The sequence below is a fragment of the Sphaerodactylus townsendi genome, linkage group LG10 (genome assembly GCF_021028975.2).
Source record: "Sphaerodactylus townsendi isolate TG3544 linkage group LG10, MPM_Stown_v2.3, whole genome shotgun sequence".
Taxonomy (NCBI): Eukaryota; Metazoa; Chordata; class Lepidosauria; order Squamata; family Sphaerodactylidae; genus Sphaerodactylus; species Sphaerodactylus townsendi.
Genome location: NC_059434.1, coordinates 2,102,184 through 2,124,800, shown reverse-complemented (window position 1 = coordinate 2,124,800; position 22,617 = coordinate 2,102,184). Strand labels below are relative to the sequence as shown.

General features: G+C 46.2%; 1 protein-coding gene across 2 annotated transcripts in view; it reads left to right on the top strand.

Moving 5' to 3' along the window:
• Positions 1-22,239, top strand: part of DOK7 (docking protein 7) — a 55,193-nt gene extending 32,954 nt beyond the window's left edge. For both annotated transcript variants that reach the window (XM_048509331.1, XM_048509332.1), the window contains exons 9-10: positions 16,943-17,092; positions 21,750-22,239. In XM_048509331.1, the coding sequence (XP_048365288.1) occupies positions 16,943-17,092; positions 21,750-21,883 (284 nt within the window). In that variant the 3' untranslated portion in view covers positions 21,884-22,239. The remainder of the gene's footprint in view (positions 1-16,942; positions 17,093-21,749) is intronic.
• The last annotated feature ends 378 nt before the right edge of the window (positions 22,240-22,617 follow it).

The window sequence follows — 22,617 nt, the reverse complement described above, 5'->3', positions numbered from 1 at the left end:
TTCTACTTGATGTACCCATTTGGTGTTGAATTGAAGATGGATCCCTAGGTATTTAAAGGATTTAACCTGTTCCAATGTCCTTTCACGTGTATAGAGACCATTTATGGATTTTAAGTCCTATTAGAAAAAGCACCATGATTTTGCCAAGTTTTGCCGGTATTTTTATAATATCTTTAAGCTGTTAGTTGTGTGCAGTTACTCCGCGACATGTTTGACGTATAAGAAGGTTGGAGACCAGCTTTCCTCTAGTTCTTGAGAGTAGAATTGCATCACATCCCGCGATAGAAGCTTGGGATGGGAGTTGGGGGATGTTTACTCTAGGACTGGACAACATATGTGTTTATTGCTGTTAAAGTTGGAGCCAAATCATTTTAGAAACAGATTAAACAACGTGGGGGGCCAAAATACATCCTTGTTTTACACTTTGGTTGTTAAGTTAAAATTTTTGGAGTGAGTATTCCCTCTTGTTGCACACCTCACCTGGGAATAAGTTTTATGGTTGTAATAGTCTTATCAAGGAGAGTAGTCCTATTTTCTACCCCCCCAGAATTTCAAGTTTTCACCAGAGCTTTAGTTTCCTTTTCCAACTGAATCAAAGCAGCCCCCTGTAAAATCCAAGAAGGGCAATATACGAGTTTGGAATGGCCTTTCCTGAGTGTATTTATGGAAAATTAATGAATCAAGGAGTAGAAACAGTGATGCAACTTGTAGCATACCTCCTTTCCTAAAACCAATTTGTTTCCTCTCCTAACATTTTATTCTGCTCAATCCACTTTTTTGTAGACGCAATTGAGGCAGGAGCTTTGCATACAATTTTTCCCTGCTACTGATAACAACAGGCTAATTGGCCTATAATAATTAAGCTGGAATGCGTTAGGGATCACCTTTCTTATAGAATTGGAACAATAACTTAGCATTGGATTCCAAATCCCCGGCATTTTGCCCGTGTTATTGATCTCAGTGAAAAGTTTTGCCTTAATATAGGTGACCACCAGTCCCACAAATTCCTTAGAAATAAATCTGGGGGGGAGCTGGTCAGGCCCAGATGATTTATAAGGTTTTAGATGTCTAATAAGATTTTTTTTATTTTCCTAACTCTCCGTTGGACTGGTGGTGGCCAAAAGGGTTCACTGGTCAAATAGTCGAGAAAATGTCAGGAGGTGAAGTTTCCCACAGACAGTCCCTAGAAAATATTGACTAAAATAAATCAAACCATTGACTTGGACTTTATGGAGTGTTACAGAGGGAAGAGTGACTGCACCTTTCGTTGCTTTGGCTTACTATCTGCCAAAATTTCCCTGATATTCTTATCTCTAAGCTGCTCGGTATAAGAGCAGCCCATTCATCTTGTAATGCGTTCTTTAAAAAATTTGATTGTGTTGGAGACGACGTGCTAATGCAGATTTTAAAGCAGAAATAAGTCAGTCGGAAGATTGACTTCATTGGTTTGTAGGTATGTTCAGAGTAGATATTTCTTAGCTGGACTATTGCTTTATTCTTCGAGCATTCATCATCAAATGTTGCTTTCTTTATGTCTGTCCTGATATTGTATATTTAGCTTGTCTTTTGTCCTTCCATATAAATAATCAGCTATGTGTCTCACCAGAATTGTCATATTTCTCTATATGAGTACAGAAGGTGACTCAGAAGTTAACAATTTGCACTGTTTGAGTTCCTTCATTTTTGGCATGGCAAAAAAAAGTGTTAAACTTCAATCAGAAAGGATTTGTTTCCAACATTACTATTGGTAAAGTGCAGTTGGTTTCTGTATTCTCCAGTATGTCAGGAGCCTCAGAGGAGAAGTGTTAATTCGAAAGTGAGGTAAATGATCACTCCATGTTTGATGACTAATTTGGATAGTTGACAATATATTATGAAAAAATGGGCTTGGGAAACCAAGAATATGAGTCTAGGAGAACTACAACCCACGAGATGAAAGATACGTGTGTATTCTCCCTGCGTTTTGAAATTTGGTTACATCCTTGTAGAGATTGATTAAATCAAAATATAAGCTTAATAAAGTAAGTTGAGGTCACCTGCTGCATTTCGAATTTGGTCTTTTGCATCTTCTTTCCTCAATGCAAAGTGCCATGGGAGTAGGAATTCTATATCTAAATCCATGTATTGGCTGTTAAATATGCTTCACATTATCTACCAAGTCTGGCATTTCCAGTCTCCTGCTAATATTAAAAGAGATGCCTGAGGATGTTGCAGGAGATAATATATCCTGTAAATATTCTGTGAATTTGTCCCAATGACACTTTAATTTCATCTTTTAAGTTGATCCAGGTGGGGATATATATATTGAGATTATATATCCATGGGGGGGACTTATCCCTCTCAGGTATAAGCGCAGTGGAAGCAATTTGGTCACAGATGTGGGACCAGTATTATTGTAGGATAGATGTCGTCTCTCACAGCTTTGAGTAATATGTGCCAAACCTTGCCTGGTATCTTCCTTCTTTCCACTTATTCTGTATGCTGGCAGTTGGGATTGTGGAGTGTAATTTCCTGAGGTGGGGAGTACCCGGGTCCCAGGGTTTCTTGGAGACAGAATAATGTCATATCTTGATAAAAAAACTAATTACATCTTTGGGTTGTAGCCCAGGATTTACATGCGCCATCCTGCAACATTCCAGAGGAAAGTATTTTTTTAAAGTTGATGGAGAACTTTAGATCCAAATCTTCATGATGTAATTTTCATCCAAAGGTCCTGGTGGGATCCCGAAGAACACACATCCATTTTGGGCCTATTTCTCTCATGGAGTCTGTAATCCCGCTTTTGGGGTTTTATTATCAAATTCAGCTACTTCCGATCAAAGGGTGCTGCATTTTTCTGTGCATTATTCTGTGTATTCGGTATATTATCTCTGATCTCGGTGTAGGAAGATCCACCATAATTCCCATCTATAGGTGTGGAGTCAATTCCAGGAGCTCTTTCTTTGATGATTGACACTCCATAGGGACTGCTTGTGTAGATGAAGGGAATATATGTTGAATTTCAGCAAAGTCTCTTGTGCCCACGATTTCCCTGTTTTTTTTTTTTGTCCTCTCGAGGCATAATTCTAACACCTTTCGGCTTGTGGCTTTTCATCTATCAATTTCCAACTCAAGGGAATGGGTATTGTCGCGGGATCTCTTGCCCAACTCCAACTTTTGGGCTAGAGGGTTTCTGTTGTTGTTTGTCTGGCTGGCGACATAACATAACTAATAAAAGGGAGGGTTCTAAGCTATTTTGCTACAGAACTCTTTGTGGCTTGCACATCTTGGAAGTGTCCATAGATTGCTCCTTTCTGGACTCAAGCATGTTGCATCATGCCTATTAAGAATGCTTGATTTTGCTCCCTTTCGCTTCATCCAATTCCATCCCATGAAGAGTCTTGCATACCGATCACCCTACTTTCCTGCATTTTGTTTCTTTGCGCTGGGACTAGGATGCTTCATTACTTCCCTTAGCAGGCTGCATTCCTGTCTTGTAAAATGTCTGTTTCCTTATCGAGGTTCCAAGGTAGTTTTATTCTCATGCCTTTTTTTGTGTGGATGATTTTCTTTGTAGATTAATGGTTGTATATGATGGTATTTTTTAAAACCCGGGATGGAATCAAGCCTTTAGGATACTAACCGAGCTCTTTCTGTGCAATAGCTTTGCAGGAATTCTAAATGAGATTAAAAGTTAGCAAGACTCTCAATTGATGATTTCCATTGTCCATCATTTTCTATTTGAGCCGATGGAGATTAAGCATAATGCATATCTTCTTTTTAGTTAATATGCTAAAGATGGTTGCTTAGCCAAATAAATAAATTTTACTCCAGTCAGGGACTATGCCTCTGGTATGTTTACCAATGGTTAAACCAAGATTTGTTTTATTGGAGTAAGAATAGCAGAGTTGCAGGCATTGCTCTGTCTGGTCTGCTTTTCTGATGGGGTTTGAAGGCTTGTGCTGGCTCCTTTAATAGGAGTGGTCTTGATGGGGACTAGTCCTGAGGCTTGTGCTTTGAGCTGTTAAATGGTCTTCAGTCGCACGTTTCTTGCTTTTTGGCATCCATTATTGCATTCATTTTGCCTACTTTAACAGTTTTAAGCTCATTATATATGTCAGCTTCAACTGTCCCCACTAAAAGAGAGAGACACAAAGACTAACTAATTCTTGCCTGTCGTCTGAGTAGCATAATATTATTACCTGGCTGCACTCCCAGTTGCAGTAATTGGTGCATTCTGCTCATTTGTAGGTTTTACTAGTAGACATTCCTGTTTCAATTTCTTCTGATAAGCTTTCAAGGGAGTTTTCATCTCCCACCACTGATTCATTATCAGCTAACGCCTCATAACGATTTGCTATTGGGATTTGGAAAAAGTCCCGTATTTTAGGTTGTTTAGAAATGGGAGGAGAGGTCTCATCTTTCTCTCTGGTCCGTTTTTTCCTCCCCATTTTAAGTGAGCTGTTCTTCACAAGAGGCGTAGAAATTTAGGAAGTTATAAATAGCTGATAAGAAAAGAAAATAACAAGCCTTATCGGAGCTAGTTTTCGCGCTGCCGCTCCCAGGACGCCGGAACCGGAACCATACATTTAAATGTGTAGGTGATTATTCAGGGCAAAAGAAAGAAATGCTTGGATATCAAGTTTGACTAAATGGGGGCATGATCGGAGTTCAAATTATTTTAATCTGGAGGAACCAGGTTTGATTCCCCGCTCTGCCGGCTGAGCTGTGGATACTTATCTGGGGAATTCAGATTAGCCTGTGCACTCCCACACACGCCAGCTGGGTGACCTTGGGCTAGTCACAGCTTTTTGGAGCTCTCTAAGCCCAACCTACCCCACAGGGTGTTTGTTGTGAGGGGGGAAGGGCAAGGAGATTGTAAGCCCCTTGAGTCTCCTACAGGAGAGAAAGGGGGGATATAAATCCAAACTCTTCTTCTTCTTCTATTACTGCCCAATTGTAAATGTTGAGATGTTTTCTAAATGAAGAGTTGTGAAAATTTTAAGAAGATTCTCTGCCCTCACCTCCACATTCAAGTCATACAAAAAGGCAATTGATAGATATGTAGCTCTTATATCTTTCTTAACCCCCCCCCCCCACATTATAAGCAGCTGCTTGCCCATTAAAAAAAGAAAAAGACATAAAGGCAACTAAAGAAAAGCATGCAATGTTCTTTTGCAGGTTGACCTCAAGTCATTCTTTCAGGGTCTCATCCCTCTTAGGTTCACTTGTGGCACCAGACACCTGGTGTTCAAGGACGTCTGCCCTGCACCCCTCCCACAAAGAGTAGAGGATTTGGCCAAATGGGCCCCAGTTTCTGCAGGGGAGGTTAAATCACCTATTGGCCAACTCAGGGACTGGAAAACCCCTGGTGCAGATGGCATTCCCTCCAATTTCTGAAAAACAATGTTGATTAGTGAGCTTCACTTCTGATGGCACTTTTTACCCACATAAGTATGTGTTAGGTCTTGGAAACTTAACCCAATAAGCAAATTCCAAAATGATAGTCAGCAGCATTTGTTGATGAGGTAGTCAAGCATAACACTTGGCAAAACCAGTTCTAACGAAGCTGGTATCTCAGGTCCCATATAGTGTTGTTAAGCCACCTTGAGTAAGCCACCTTGAGTCTCCTTACAGGAGTGAAAGGTGCGTTTTAAATCCAAACTCCTCCTCTTCTGGTTGTGGTGGGTTTTCCGGGTGTGATGCACCTCTGAAGATGCAGGTGAAACGTTAGGAACAAGATCTACCAGACCACGGCCACACAGCCCAGAAAACCCAACACAACCAGCTGAATCCAGCCGTGAAAGCCTTCGACAATACATTGAACTCCTCTTCTTCTCCCAAATTCCCAGAGACAGTATCTGGGGCTGAGACTGAAAGTATGCCCAGCTCCAAGGTCGGCAACAGATACAGAGAAGCCACCTGATCTTCTGCCCACAAAAAGATAACAGTCGTAATTCTTTTCCCACAGGACAGGTGAGGCAGGGGAGGCTTACTTTACTACAAATCATGCAAAGCCATAAAGCGTAGGTCAAGGAAAGAATGTATAGATGGCAATGGTTACATATAGCAGAGCTGGATACATATATCAAAAGAGGCATTGGGTTACTACGTACAGATGGTAATGTTACCATCAATAAGAATTATCCATTTTACTCAAATAAATATCCCCTTGACAATACTACTGGCTGTATTCCCAAGGATTGGGGTCTGGCGATTATAGTCCCCTTTTTTTAGAAGTTGAAGAAGGATGGTCCAGCAAGCTACAGGCCAATGAGCATGCTTAACATCATCAGCAAATTGTATTCAAAACATCTTGATAAATGTAAGTGCTGGCTTGAGCAGAAGAACAAACTAGGGCCCCTTCCGCACACGCAAAATAATGTGTTTTCAAACCACTTTCACAACTGTTTGCAAGTGGATTCTGCCATTCCGCACAGCTTCAAAGAGCATTGAAAGCAGTTTGAAAGTGCATTATTCTGCATGTGCGGAATGAGCCTAGCTTTGGAACAGGTAGAGCCACCATAGATCATTACTTGATCCTTCAGCATCTTACTGAAAAGTATTCACCTTATAGTGTTTCCCTTTGCACTTGATTTGATTTGCACTTGATTTGCACTTGATTTGAAGGCAGCCTTTGACTCCATCTTCAGGACCAAACTGGGAAAAGGTGAAAGTAACATCAATAGACTACAGGTTCCTCTGAGGTCCCCAGTTTAAACATTGAAAGTGATGCTGTTTCAGGGTGAAGGATAATCCACCCCAAAACAGCATCAGTTTCAATGTTGCTTTAACTGGGGCCCCCAGATTCTTCCTTTAAGGTGGATTTAAAAGGAGAATTTGGGTTCTCTAGTTTAAACACCATTGAAAGTGATGCTGTTTGGGGGTGGATTCCAGCATCACAGTGGCCGCCCATGGGGGGGCGGGGCGCAAAACTCAGACTTTGCACCAGGCTCCATTTTCCCCAACTACACCTCTGCCCAGAGGGGAGGGCAGAAGGGGCTGCCGACTGGGAGCCCAGTTGGTGGGGGGTGGGGGAGGGCAGGGCAGGGGAGTCCACCGTCCCCAGCCTCGGAGAGCTGCTTTTATAAGCACTGAGGCTGGGGGTGGGGCTTGGGGAGGCGTGGCCATGCCCCAGGGGCGGGTGGGGGCATGCCCCACCCTGAACCCTCCATAAAAATCTATACCTATGTCCCTGGCATCCACCCAAACATCCAATTTACCATAGAAACTGAAAAAGAAGGAAAACTGCCTTTTTTAGATGTCTTGGTCTTTTGCAGACCCAACCACCAATTGGGCCACACTGTAAGGAATCAGAAAGGACTAGAAACAAAGTAACTCAAAAAGTTCTTTATTCTTAAACTTCCATGATGCTCAATACACGGAATGCAGACTCTGAGCTTTCCCCGGCAGTTCGCTGCTTTTATGAGCGATTCTACCCCCGCCCACAGCCTCCAAACAGGTTCCCACGAAAAAGAAAGTCAAGCTTCAAACACTTATGATAAGCGCAGACAGCAAGGTTAACTAAAGCAGCCATCCCGGGCACGCTGCCCAGTTCGTGGAATGTTACCAAGGCCAGGCTGGCTGAACAGAAAACAGAAATCAAACCACAACCTTACACTCCGCCTCCCCAAAGAAAGCTCCCTCCCCACCTGGCTTGTGGGGAAAAGACTTATGAAAAGCAGAAATTAAAGAGGGGGCATCAATATTTTCAACATAAATCCATTGGTTATGGCCCGAAGGGTAACCCACCCACGAAACTAAGTATTGCAAGCGCTTGCGAGAATAGCGGGAGTCCAAAACGGCGTCAATCTCATAGTGCTTGTGGCCGTCAATAATCATTGGTGGGGGTGCCTCCGATGGGTCGCGCCAGGCATTGGAATCTGGAGCCCGCTTGAGTAAGCTAGAATGAAACACAGGATGAATGTTACTCAACGAGTTGGGTAATTCTAAATGAGCAGTCACATCATTGATCACTTGTGTAGTCCGAAAGGGCCCTATAAATTTCTTGCCCAGCTTGGAATATTTGTGCACATCTCTGAGATTCTTTGTGGACAAATAGACCCATGCCCCGATCTGCAAAGGAAACTCAGACCGATGTTTGTCTGCTTGAGTTTTTTGCGCTTCCTGCGCTTGTGCCAGTGAGGAGGACACTGTCTTCCATCCCTCCGCTAGAGTTCGGATCCAATCACCAAACTCTGGAGGCTGCAACACCTGATCTGGGAGATGGGGCAAAGGAGGGAAGGAGCGTCCCGACACCACTTCAAACGGAGTTTTGTTGGTACTACTGTGAACTGCATTATTGTAGGCGTATTCAGCAAAGGGCAATAATTCAAACCAGTTATCTTGATGATAATTGGTGTAGCAACGTAGATATTGTTCTAGTGTTCTGTTGGTCCGTTCTGACTGACCGTTGCTTTGCACATGGTATGGGGCAGCGACTGCTGAGGTGGTTCCCAGAAGCTCCAGGAATGCCTTCCAAAATTTTGATATGAACTGGGGGCCGCGGTCGGAAATTACCTTTTCCGGGAAGGAGTGCAAACGGTAGATATGTTGAATGAACAACTTGGCCAATTTAGGGGCCGAGGGAATGGTGGGACATGGAATAAAATGTGCCTGTTTTGAAAAGAGATCCACCACCACCCACAAAACAGTGTTCCCATGGCTTTCAGGGAGATCTGTAATGAAATCCATGGAGATTATTTGCCAGGGTTTGGAAGCTGCTGGGATGGGGTGTAACAATCCATGAGGCTTGCCCAGGATGGATTTGGCCTCAGCACAGGTCGGACAGCCTTTGATATATGTTTCAATGTCTTTGCGCATGGTGCGCCACCAAAACTGACGTCGGAGTAAGTGCAGCGTTTTTAAGAAACCGAAATGTCCCGCTTGCCTGGCATCATGGCCAGCGAAAAGAACCTGCTTTCATAGCGTCGGCGGGACGTACCAACATTCGCCCCTTCTCCAGACTCTCCCTTTCAATTGTAGGAGGGGATCTGAATCCTCTGTTGGGACGTCTCGCCGCCCCGCCTCCTCTAACTGATGTAAAAAGGGAGAAACGACATCTGGAATGATCGGTGAAGGCGGAGGGATGGGGACGGACGTTTGGGATCGGGTGACTGCCAATCCCAGTTGCGATGGCAAGAGGATGGTACGGGGAATAGCTCGTAACGAAGTGTCTGCCCCCTTGGGCAGGCGGGACAGGGCATCTGCTAGTTTGTTGCTCTTGCCTGGGAAAAAGTGAACCGAGAAAGAGAACCTGGAGAAAAAGTCAGCCCACCTTAACTGTTTTGCAGACATTTTGAGTGGGGTAGATAGGGCTGCTAAATTTTTATGATCCGACCAGACTTGGAAGGGATGGGTATCTCCCTCCAACCAATGCCGCCAAGTACTAAGCGCCTCTTTGATAGCAGCCATTTCTTTGTCACCTACAGTCCAGTTAAGTTCAGGGCCGGAAAATTTTTTGGACAAGTAAGCACACGGAACAAGTTTATTATCTTTATTTGTCTGCAGGAGGGCTGCTCCTAGCACTTTGTCTGACGCGTCCACATGCACCACGAACGGCAAGGAAGGGTCTGGGTGCTTCAACACTGGTTCCGTGGTGAAGGCTGATTTGAGTAATTGAAAAGAATTCTGACAAGCAGGAGACCAAAGTAGGGCCGCCCCGGGTTTGGACGCTAGCGGGCCCTTACCCTTTGTGCGAAGCAAGTCAGTAAGGGGTAGGGCGATTTCAGCAAATTGAGGAATAAAGTCCCGGTAGAAGTTGGCGAAACTCAGAAAGGACTGAAGTTCCTTGCGGGTAGTTGGGATGGGCCAATTGACTACAGCAGCCACTTTGGCTGGATCCATTTCCAGCCCCTCCGGTGAGATCCGATAACCCAGATAATCCATGGAGGTCTGGTGGAAGGCACATTTAGACAACTTTACGAATAGGGAGTGGTTGAGGAGACGTTGCAACACGGCTCGGACTAGGCGAACGTGCTCCTCTTCCGATTGTGAATATATAAGGACATCGTCTAAATACACAACCACTCATTTAAATAAGAAATCTTGCAGTACATCATTTATGAGTGACATGAAAGCCCCGGGGGCCCCAGATAATCCGAAAGGTATTACGAGGTATTCATATTGACCGAATTTAGTATTAAAGGCTGTTAAATGTTCAAAACCTTCAGCAATTCGGACTCTATAATAGGCTTCACGTAAATCAAGTTTTGTAAAAATACGGCCCTTTCCCAAAGTGTCCAGGAGATCTTTGATCAGGGGTAAGGGGTACTTATTCGAGATAGAGACAGCATTTAAACCCCGATAGTCAGTTCATAACCGGAGGGTACCATCCTTCTTTTTGACAAAAAGTACAGGAGCAGCGTGCATACTTTTGGTAGCCCGACGAATAAATCCCCGAGCCAGGTTTTTATCCAGGAAGGCACGAAGCTCCCTCTCTTCGGTAGGGCTCATTCGATATATCCTACCCTTAGGAAGTTGAGCTCCTGGGACCAGCAGAATTTTACAATCTGTGTCTCGATGGGGGGGGGGGGCAGTAGATCACACTCCTGTTCTTCAAACACTTTGGATAAGTCCCAATAGACTCTGGGAATGCCGTCTAAGTCAGAGCTGGGAGCGACGTCGAGAGCCATGGGCTGAGGGCCACTGGGGGGTTCATTAGAGTCCTCTGGTGGTTCCCCTTCATGCATATGATCCCCGCAAGGGGGATCAGTGAAGCGGACGATGCGTTGGCTCCAAAGTATAGTAGGTTCATGGGACAGTAACCAGGGCATGCCCAAGACTATGGGATGTTTGGCGACTGGTGCCAAGATGAAGCTACATCTCTCCCAGTGTTCCACGCAACGTAGGAGCACTGGCTGGGTTCTAAAACGTGCGGGGCCTTCGTTACCTAGCAGACTGCCATCCATCTGAGTGAACAGAATGGGTTTAGCTAAGGCAATGTGCTCGAGGTTCAGTTGCTCGGCAACCTGGGGTCTCATTAGGCAGTGAGAACAACCAGAGTCCACTAGGGCGCGCGCAAGGATGCGCGTGTGTTTGGTAGTGTTGGCCAAAGAAGTCATAATAGTTATGGGGGCACCGCCGTCACTCACCGCATCTGGAGCAGGATTCTCCTCTGCAGGGGCCGACGAAAGACTCACAGCGCCTTCTGGCTCATTGCTGTCTTCAACTTCCTCTAGGTCATCTTCGAAAACTGCCCTTGACGCTCCCTGAGGGCCTTTTGGTCCTGGCTTGCGGGGAGTTTTTGCTGTTAGTTTGCGTGGCGTTGGGGTGGGGGCCTTTTGCTTCTTCGGGCAATTGGCTGCCATATGGCCCGGCCCCCCGCAATAGAGGCATAATCCCAGACGACGGCGGCGATCCGACGTAGACTCGGTGGCAAGTGGTCCCCCACCTGTTTTCTTTGGTGGCACAGTGGCGGCTGTCTTGGTCGCGGTTTTGGTCGCTGGTTGTTTTCCCGCTTTGGAACGAGTGAGGCGAGTGGCGATGGCAGTGCCCACCTCAATCCATTCCGCTATAGTACGTGGTTCACGGTGCATGACTGCCCAGGTGCAGATCCCGAGATCCACCGTTTCATAGAAGTATTCGCATTTCATGCGCTCCGGCCAATCAGGAAGTTTGCTAGCCGCTGCTCGGAATTCACAGGTGAAGTCAGCAAAGGATCGGTTGCCTTGCTTAATGGTTTTAAGAGTCTTAATGGCCTTGTTTACCACGTCTTTATCTTCAAAACGAAGCCGAAGCCCCTGGAGGAATTCAGCTACGGTTTGGAGTTCATCAGCCCTCAATTCATATAATTCCACGAACCACTCAGCCGCCTCTCCATCCAACACCGATCCGATGTCCCAAATTTTTCCCTCTTCTGAACGATAAAGATCATCAAACTCCTGCATATGGGCATCCAATTGTAGGATAAAATAAGGTAACTTAGAAGCGGTCCCGTCGAAACGTGCTGGAATGCGGGGTCGAGGATAGCCTCTGCCCGCCGCCGGCGCCATCCGTGGCGCGGGAGTGGGTACTTGAGTCAGTGGTGGTGGTGCTGGGGCTGGGGGGTGAATAACCCTGGGTTGTGGCTGGGGGCCCGCTGTGCGAGGTGGACCCACTACAGCGGCTCGGGGGGCTGCGGTGACAGGGGAACGATCCCTCGTTGCAGCTTCTGCCCGGGTCGGGGCGACGGGGGGTCGAGTCCTCGTCGTGGCGTCTGCTCGGGTTGGGGCGGCCTGGGTTGCCCCCCTGGCCATCTGGAGCACTCTTTCCATTTCAGCCAGTTCCCTCTCTTTACTTGCGAGGGCATTTTGTCTGTAATTCAGGGCGTCTCTTTCCCGCTGCAGTCTGACACGTTCGGCCTGCTGCATCGCAGACTCGACCTCACCCTGGGCTTGAAGAGCTTTCAGGCTGTCCTGCTGACGTTGAAGGTCAAGCCTGGATTGCTCCATCACCTTATCCTGGACGGTAAGATCACGGAGGAATTGTTGTCGGAGGACCTCCTTTTCCCGTGCCAATTCATCCTCAAACTCTTGGCGTTGCTGCTCGCGTACCTTCTCAAGAGCTTCATGTTCCTTCTCGAGGGCTTCGTGTTCTTGTTGCCAATCACGTTTAGCCACTTCGAGAGCTTCAAGTTGTTCGACCCAACAGTCCAGGTCCGGTTCAGGGGGCTGGTCCAGCTTTACTCTGGGTAGGGCGGTAGCCCCTTGAAGTTCCTCTGAGTCAGGGGGATCCTGAACGCGGGTATCCTCCGCAAAGGAAAGTCAAACTCGGGACCCTCGTGTTAAATCCACAACGCCTTTTGGTGCATCTTCAGTCGCAGGCAAGGTAATTCCCATAGAATCCCGAGGTGCTGATGAGCGAGACCCCTTCGGGCATGCTCCGGTGCTCTGCCATTGATGCTCAGGAGGAGGCTCTTCAAGATAACGATCCAAGAATTTCTCCAGAGATTCCTGAGTGTCCCCATGGATGGTTGATAATCCAATTTCCTCGGTGACCGTCCTCATCACCGGTTTGTAATCCACATGCTGGCGGGTGGTGACGTGCCGCTCTCTAGGGGCACGATCCATCGACACTCCGCCGCCTGGATCGTAATACTCCTGACGAACCTCTAGATGTTCGGTGGACACCGTGCGTCTGGCCATCAGGGCAGCCTCGTCCACTTGCTCTTGCTGTTGGAGGAAGGCCATGCTTCTACATAGGAACCACAAAAGCAGAATTTGAACTTGTATTAAGGAGCATGAAAGACACTGTCGACGTAACTATCCTGAAAAATCTGCAGTTGCAGAACATGTCTTAAATAAAACTGGACATAACATTTTATTTGAAAACACTGAAATCCTGGACAATTCAGAAGGTTACTTTGTCAGACTGCACAGGGAGGCCATTGAAATTCACAAACACCAAGACAATTTCAACAAGAAGAGACTTTGAAAATTAGCAAAGCTTGGCTCCCAGTACTTAAAAACACCAAAAGCAAAACCCAAGGGCATGCTAAGTTCATGAACAATGGACTCCACTCAAACACAGGATTTGCATTCACCATACTGCTGCTGCTGCAGGGCATGAAAATGTGAATCTCTCCCTGTACTGATAAGCCCCACCCACAATACAATACTATCAATCACATCTTTGCATGACAAGTTCCACCCAAACACTTACTGATTGGTTCCCCACCCTAGGACATGGACAATATATACCCCAAACATTTCCTTCTCTCTGGACACAGTGTGTAACATACTTCCCTCTGTGATACACCTCTGAAGATGCCAGCCACAGATGTATGCGAAACGTTAGGAACAAAATCCACCAGACCACGGCCACACAGTCCGGAAAACACACCAGAACCAGTTGAATCCGGCCGTGAAAGCCTTTGACAATGTGGTGGTATCGTTTGTGGGGCACAGGGAACAACGGTAGTCCGTAGTGGCCAAGTTAGGCACCTACCCCTTAGTGCTAGGAATGCCCTGGCTCATGCACCATGACCTGGACATCATGTGGTCAGAGCATGTCATTCGCCTTCCCAACCTCCCCGGCGGACCGCCATCCGCAACTGCCCCCCCCCTTGAACCACTCAGGAAACAACAGTCGGCTCTTGGCAGGTTCCCTTATGGCTCTGAAGTCTCAAATCCCTGCCCTCCCAGCCCCCTACTGTGACCTTGCACAGGCATTTGATGAGGGGGAGCGCGATTGCCTTCCGCCCCACCATAGTAACAACTGCTCGATCAAATTAATTCCAGGGGCCTGACTCCCCAAAGGCAAACTTTATCAGATGAGCCCTCTCGAGCTGATGAAGCTGTGGGACTTTATCAATAAGAACTTAGCCAGGGGCTTCATCAGTGCCACCAAGTTTCACAGGGGTGCCCCCGTCCTTTTCCGCAAAAAGGAGGATGGTTCCTTCCGCTTGTGTGCAGTCTGCAGGGGCCTGAACACGGTATCCCTAACCAATAAATACCCCCTGCCTCTGACCAAAGATTTGTTGGGGTACCTCTCAAAAGGCAAGGTGTTCACAAAGCTGGATCTGTGGGAAGCGTACTTCAGGGTCCGCATTGCTGAGGGGCAGGAACAACTTACTGCCTTTAACACCCCCTGGGCCAGTTTGAGTACCTCGTAATGCCCTTTGGCATCAGCGGGCAGCCTTCCACCAAATCTGACTCCCCGCCCACCTTGCTACATCTGGAGGCAGAACTGTGCAACCTCGCGGCTTCCATACCTGAGGAGGATCGGAGAGTGGGCAACCTCTCAGAGCGGGAGAGGGGCCTTTGGTGGAGGGGTGACAAAGTTTACATTCGGGCCGGCTTACGGGCCAAGGTTCTAGCGGGCTGTCACGACGCCAAGTCAGTGGGCCACTGTGGCTTTGTAAAAACTTTGCACTTGGTCAGACAGCAGTTCTGGTGGCCCTCCCTCCACAGGAACGTGGCCAAGTATGTAGCTGGTTGCCCCATTTGTGCCTCAGCCAAACACGTCCCTGGTCGCCAGCCTGGGCTTTTGCAGCCTCTGCCAACCCCTGAAGCTCCTTGGAAGTCCATCTCCATGGACTTTATAACGGACTTAACTACAAGTAAAGGGAAGACTGTAGTATGGGTGGTGGTGGACCTGTTCTCCAAACAGGCCCACTTCGTTCCGGGGCGGGGGGATCCCCACAGCTCAGAAATTGGCCCAGCTCCTCATTTCACACGTATACAGGCTTCATGGGGCGCCCAGAAAGGTCATCTCTGATCACGGTCCCCAATTCATCTCCAAGTTCTGGAGGGAATTTATGAAGCTCCTGGGGATTGAATTGCAGTTGTCCTCCACATACCATGCCGCCATGGATGGGGAAACTGAGAGGGTGAATGGGATTTTAGAACAATACCTGCAGTGTTTTGTCAACCTGCATGACGACAATTGGGCTGACCTGATTCCCTTTGCTGAGTTCGTGTATAACAGTGGTGGCGAACCTGATGGGAATTGTAGTCCATGAACATCTGGAGTGCCATAGGTTCGCCACCACGGGTGTATATTAATGCTGTACATGCTAGCACTGGGCAGAGCCCTTTCCAAGTGGTGTATGGGCAGGACAGTAATCCATTCCCCCTGGAGGGTACTATCTTGGATGGTCCAGCAGACCTACAGGAGTGAGTCACGTCTCTGTGCGCCACTTGGTGTATTGTACAGGACTCCCTGGCCAAAGCTAAAGCAGATTACAAAAGGTTTGCGGACCGCAAACAGCGGCAGGTTGTTTATACAGTGGGGGATCGGGCGTACCTTCCTACCAAAAACTTAAGGGGACTTCCGGGGACTAGGAAATCGGGTGCCAAATTTATTGGACCCGTTCGTTTCTCCCGTGTGATCAATCCGCTGGCTGTTGAACTTGAACTTCCAAAAAACTTTAAACATGTCCAGCCGGTTTTCTATTCTAGCTTATTGGAAAAAGCTGCCCCTTCGGATGCTTGGCACCCAGCTCTCCCTTCGGTTGCTCTGTACGAAGTTAATGGTGAGCCACACTAGGAGATAAGCACCATCATTGACTCCCGCCTACACAGAGGGCGGCAACAGTACCTGTTCGCATGGAAGGACTTCCCCTCCAGATTTAATGAGTGGGTGCCCAGTCAACATGTATCGGCCCCACGGCTGGTCCAGGCATTTCACTGTGCCTGCCCGGACAGGCCGGGTTGGGGGGGGGGGTCTTAGAGGGAGCGGGATGTCAGGACTGCAATTCCCAGCAATCACCAGCTCCCGCCTTTTTGCATTAGAGCGGGAAACCGAGCTGGAGAGCTACGTCAGACCAAAACTATGTAGCTCCATCAGAGCCAATGGGAGACCAAGGACCTGGGCAGAGGGGAAGAGCTGATTGGTTACTGTCTGTTTTGAAAATAGAATAAATACTGGAACTGAGGACAAGAATTCTCAGTTCCAGCACCTTGTAGTTAGGGTGACCCAGGTCAATAAAGTTCTTCTTTTAACGTTGACTTTGAGTGGTATTCAGCCTTACAGCCATGAGACATTGGGGGGGGAGGAAACCTGGCAGAGAGGACACCTCATTGCCAACGCACCACAGGGCATTTGACACATTCACTAATAGCAGGACTTTGCAGAAATCAGCAAAACATATACCCTCCCTCCTGAATGTCTCCTTCTTGCTGGGTGGTGTTGCACAGATGATTTACAAGCTGCTCCATTCCCTCACTGCTTTTGGGAGGGTTTCAGCTGAATCAGTGGAAATCAGGCGGACCTTGGAAAAATGGTACGGTCCATTTTAAGAGTGATGTGCATTTTGATGTGTACCCAGAGTTCTTTTTGTGTTCAGAGTGTTCCAGTCATTGCTGTGGAAGCCGATCCATGGGCCAAAGATAAATCTGCCTCTTGTCCTGAAACTAATGGGGAACACAAGAGTTCCCCGTATGCATGGAATCCAGTTTTCCCATCTGACTTGAACATCAGGGAAGTGACAGCTTAATTTTGAGTTATCTTCTTTGTAAAGACTTACTCCTTTCCTTGGCAGGTACAGGAGGTGGTTCATCTGATCTGCTGGTGGCTGATCGACTGTGCAGTGAAACAGCCACCTATGTGAATATTCCTACCAGCCCTACATCAAAGAAACAGCTTCATTACATGGAGGTAGAACTTCAGGAATCTAGTACAAATATAAGAGGTAGGAAACTTTTCAAACACCTCCAACTTCTCCTTCTGAATCACTTGTGTGGTGTTATGTTCTTGGATCTTCTAATTATCAAGAGAAGCTGCTGGGAGAGCAGGAAAGTGCATTGAGGCATAGTTCTTTTTACATCAGTGGATATTAGGTTTTGGGTGTCCTGTGATACATTAATCTAGGTACAGCAAAATTCTAACATATATTTTATTTTTTCCCCATGGCCTTCAAGAGAATAAAGTAATACCTAATTGCTAATCTTTTAAGTGAAAAAAGACCGTTGATGTTCTGCAGACTGGTAATAAGGATTAGGCAATATGACTACGAAGGTGTGCATACAGTTGAATAGAAAGTTACACCTACGGCGTAGTAATTAATGTTGACAGAGTGTTGTTTAGGCTGCTTTCTGCATACAGGATCCTTGCCCATCCTGGCTAATTTAGTCCTTACAGGAGAAGGTGCTAAAACCTCTAGGGAAGATCAGTAATGTGTCCTTCTTTCAAGAGGTGTTTCCTTTGCAGCCTAAGGAAGCTAGTCATAGGTCCCTTCTTAAGAAGACATTTTCATATAAATGGAATGGGGCAATAATTTACCTGTGTCCTGCCTCAATTTTCTGGACAAGGTCATTGAGCAGGTTGTGGTAAAAACTACTGCAGGCATTTCAGGGTGGAACTTCTGCCCTTGACCAGTTGCAGAGTGGCTTACGGCCGTGATTCAGGACTGAAGCTGCACTTGTTGTCTTAGTTTGATGACCTTCCCTCGAGTGTGTTGTGTTAGGTGCTGTCAAGTTACTTCTGACCCGATAAATTAATGACCTCCAAAATATCCTACTGTTGACAGCCTTGCTCAGGACTTGCAAACTAAACGCCGCGGCATCCTCTGCAGAGTCCATCCATCTCATGTTATTATTATTTTTTATTTTTCTTTAGCCTTTATTTGGCATAAAACAAGTAGAATAAAATCCTTTCAAAAATACAGAATTTATAATAAAATCAGTATTCAAATGCAAAATATATAGCATAAGTGTAGGCTACTGGTTATACATCACTTCTTATTTTAGATTTTCCCCTTTTCCTACTGCCTTCAACTTTTCCTATTGTCTTTTTCAGTCTTCTTCACTTACAGTTGGATAAGGGCAATGCACCATTGCTGAGGTAGTTGAATTAGTCAGCAACACATGGTAACAATTAGCCATAATACTTTTGGTGAATCAGCAGCAGTCAGCATTTGGATAGAAGGGCCCCTCTTCATTGGTTTCTGTTATTCATCTTAATGCCTTCTGCACAATCCCACATGCACAAGCCAGCCACAGAGATGAAACTTCTTTCTACAGCTATGAGAATATTTCCACTCCTCTCAGCTTGTGGCAGTTCTTCCTTCCTAAACTGATACGTGTCTGATGCTCCTTTCCTCAGACCTTCCTTGACCACCATGGAGGTGGGATGTGTTACAGTTTCCTTTGTGTCTTTTCCTGTGGAGAATTCTTTCTTCTGAGGAGTTTTTTCTTTGAGTTTGTTCATCCTCTTCTTGTGGGATGAGCTGACTCAGTGGTGCACTTCAAAAATTGCACCAAATGCAGTATCAAAACTGTGCAAATCAGCAATTACTTCTTGTGCCTGTTACGCGTAGGTGAGTCTCACAATATTGATGTTTGCATGGACTGCAAGCAGTTCAGGCCCAAAGCCTCCCATTTGAAAGCTGTCGGCTAGGAGAAAGCTCTTGTGGCTCTGAGACCTAGCCACAATCCCCCAGAGAAAGTGAAAAACAAGCCCACACCATTGGCTTGTACTTCTGTCTATCTGGTTGACACAGAGGTTGGTCTGAGTTCTAAGAAGTGCTTCCAAGACACCTCCGAGGAAGGCAAAGTCTAAGTGAAGCATTTGTCAGACTTGTGTGACCTTTGGCACGGAAGTGGGTGTTAGGTTGGGACCTAGAGGTCACTGCCTCTCCTTCCTGCACTCTGTCGCCTCCTTTGCAACTGGTTGATGGCCCATTGCAGTTGGATGATGACACAGGAAGTCAGGCCATCGATTCCTAATGGACCATGTAAAAAATTCAAGAAGAAATTGAAGTTGGTTCTGGACATACCTCCTCCTTCTATGAAGCTCTTGCAGCCCCCTTGGTAACCTTGGCCACGCATCCTTATATTCCCCCCATATCCCCCAGCGGGGTGCTCCAGACCAACAGCAGATGTAGTTCCATCTCATGGTTCCACATCCAGCAGCTTCCATTCCAAGCCCATCATGGAACTGAATAAGTCAGTGGTGTTCCATCTGTGCTTCTTCCATCTACAGGGGACTTTGATTCTGATGATAACTTTCCACCCTCATCTGATATTGAATCCAAAACTGCCTTGGATCCATCTCTGGATAAGAGGGTTGGGGATTCAGCTCCAGGATTGCCCACAGAGGATCTCCAGCTCTACACAACACAGTTGGTCAAGATGGCAAACAATTTGGAACTGGACATTATCTTTTTGGATCTGAGACCTTTGGGTCTGATTCTCTGGGTAGCACATTCCAGGTTGGTGGGTCTGATTGTCTTCCTGGCTCTCCAAGGCCTGTTAGCTACTTCAATTGGCCATGCTGACAGAGGCTGATGGGAATTGTAGTTCCTGAACATCTGGAGAGCCGCAGGTTCCCTACCCCTGCTCTATAACCTTCAGCCTATTCCCTCTAGTACTAGATGAGCTCCTTCCCACTTGAATATTGCCTTCCTCCCCCACTTCACTCAGTTAAAAGCTGTCCTGATAAGTTTTGTCAATCTCCTAGCAAAAATGTTCTGCCCTACAGCCCTGAGGTGTGACCATCCCTTACCAGTAGTCCCTCTTCATGAACTGCAGACCATGGTCCAAGTAGCTAAAACATTCCTGGCGGCACCACCTGCGAATCCAGTTATTCACCTCCACTATTCTTCTTTCCCGCCTGGGCCCTTGTCCTTCAACTGGAAGTAGAGATGAAAGGACAACTTGTGCATTCAGTTCCTTCAGCTTCCTTCCGAGAGCCTCAAAATCCTTTCTGTCCCGAAAGCTATGTCTAGCAGCGTCATTTGTTCCAATGTGTATGAAAAGGAAGGGATAACGGTCAGTGGATTTGACCAGTCTTCTTAGCCTCTCTGTGACATCATGGATTTTTGCCCCAGGGAGACAGCAGACCTGTCAGGCCTGCAAATTGCTGCTTCTGTCCCACTTAGCAGGGAGTCACCACCACACGTCTCCTCTGGAGTTTTGCAGGTGACATTTCATGGGTTGAACCTTCTGTCACTCGTGTGTTTTCTGAGAGCTGAGTCTGTTCCTCCTGCCCCTGGTCCTTACCCTCATCAAGAAGGAAGAGAACCTCAAAACAATTCTGTAGTTTCAAATTCACAGAATGCACCCTGATCCTTCTGCTTCTATGGGCTACATTTCTCCAATTGGCCACCTCCTCTGTTTGAGAGCTGCCATCCTCCTCAGAGATGTTCCCGGTGTGTTCTCCACCCAATACCGTCTGCTCCATTCTGTCCAGGAAAGTCTCGTTTTTCTTAATGAGGCGAAGTGTAGCTACTTGTCTTTCAAGCTGCTTCACTTTCTTCTCTGACAAAGTATGCAACTTGCACTTGCTGCGGGTGTAGCCACCCATATCCTCTGGCAGAAAACCAAACATTCCACAGCTGTTGCAGGTGAAAGCAGCAACTCCTTGATTTAGGTGCCTTAAATTCTGCAGAACAGATTTCTGGGCCTCCCTTTCAAAAGTCCCCTTCTACATTTGACCACCCAAAATCCAAGTTAGCTTTGCTTCTTTATAGCCTCAGCCCCTAGATAGTTGACCTTTTTATAAATAAAATCCAGCAGAGAGTAAACTGATGAGATTAGCAGATGACATGAAAATTAAAGAAACTGCATTGTACATTCAAAATTCAAGATGATTCTAAAACTCAACTTGATTCTAAACAACTGGAGCTAGAGGATGCGCTGTGTTTTAGTGGGGGATTTTCTGATCATTCACACAGTATCATCCCAAATCTTTTCATGTTCATGGTCAAAAATGGTAGCACAAACTGTCTTTTGGACTGCTAAGTGACAAAGGGAGCGTTGACTCTTGAAAGCTCAGAGCCCAAAAATCTTTTTGCCTCTGAACTTGAATCTAGCTCTTCAAATGAGACCAAGCATTTCAGATTTGGGGAGCTAAGTAGGGTTGGCCATGGCTAGAAATTAGATGGAAAACCACCAAGGAAGACCTGAGTTGCTGTGCATGGGAAGGCAGTGGCAAACCATCTCTGCTTCTCCAGTTCTCTATCGGTTGTGACTTGACGTTACTTAAATTATTAAATGTAGGTATTCTTCAGCTCAGTCATGCTGCTTGCAACATTAACCAGGGGACTGAGGAAGTTATGCTGCAGAAATAATTCTATTTTACCTGATGGCTCTTGTTAGTTATATCTGACGTCACTTGGGGAGTTTTTGTTTCTACGGAACTCTCCTGCCCCTTAGCTCAGTTCATCTCATTTGAACTATGAGCTTTCTAATCTGTGAAATTTCCATAATGGTTCACACCGCCAGAGGTTGAGCATCTAACTTAAACCGATGCTATTAGGGCTGGGGGTGGGATTCCTGAACTGCTATGGAACTATCTCACAAAAAGAGTGTATGGCTTATGGCAATGATAATACTTTTCTGCCACAGGGAGCGGGTCAACCAAATATGCACAAATTGACATTGCAGCGACAGAGACGGCCCACAAAGTGGGGACGCAGCACGCACAGTTTCGAGAAGAACGGCTGCAAGAACTTGAGCAGAAGAAGAAGGGAGGCCCCTGATCCTCTTCGCAAGGGTGGGGGGGCTTCTGGCGCTTCCCCTGACACAGCACTGTTTGATGTTTCTTAGATTTATTAATTCAACTGAACGCTGCCATTGTTTTCAGAATTATACCAGATTCATTCCAATCTATTAATTTCCAATTGGAAAACTGGTAGCATGGGGTGTGTGTGTTTCTGTGTCCAAACGCATTAGTTGTATTCATGTCTGGTAAATCACTTCTGTTGTAATTTTTACTGTCTTGCCCATCAGGTATACTCTGTAAGTGATTTTTAAACAGAGGCATTCAGTTTAAAGAAATTTTAATGTGTGATAAAGATGTATATGTATCTAAATATATATAAAATATTGGTTTATACTTTGTGTGTTTGTGTGTTCACTCAGGTATTTTATAGAACTTGGATTTTTTTAAAAAAAGATCACACAACTAGGTTACATCTACGCACCTCTACAACTAGCATGCTGATGACATGTCAGCAGTGCTACAGTGTGAGAGTAAAGGTACAAGCATAATTTTACATTGCTCAAGCTCGTGCTGTGTTTTCTTGACAAGCAACTTCAGTTTTTTTCGTTTGTTGTTACAATGAAACAGCCTGGAACTCTTCTTTTCAATCACATTTTTATTGAACCTTTCTCCAAGGAGTTTTTTCTTCCTTATAATCTTTGCAGCTGCCTTGTGAAGGAGGTTAGTTCACGAGAGAGTGACTTGGCTGTTGAATTTCTTGGATGAACAGGG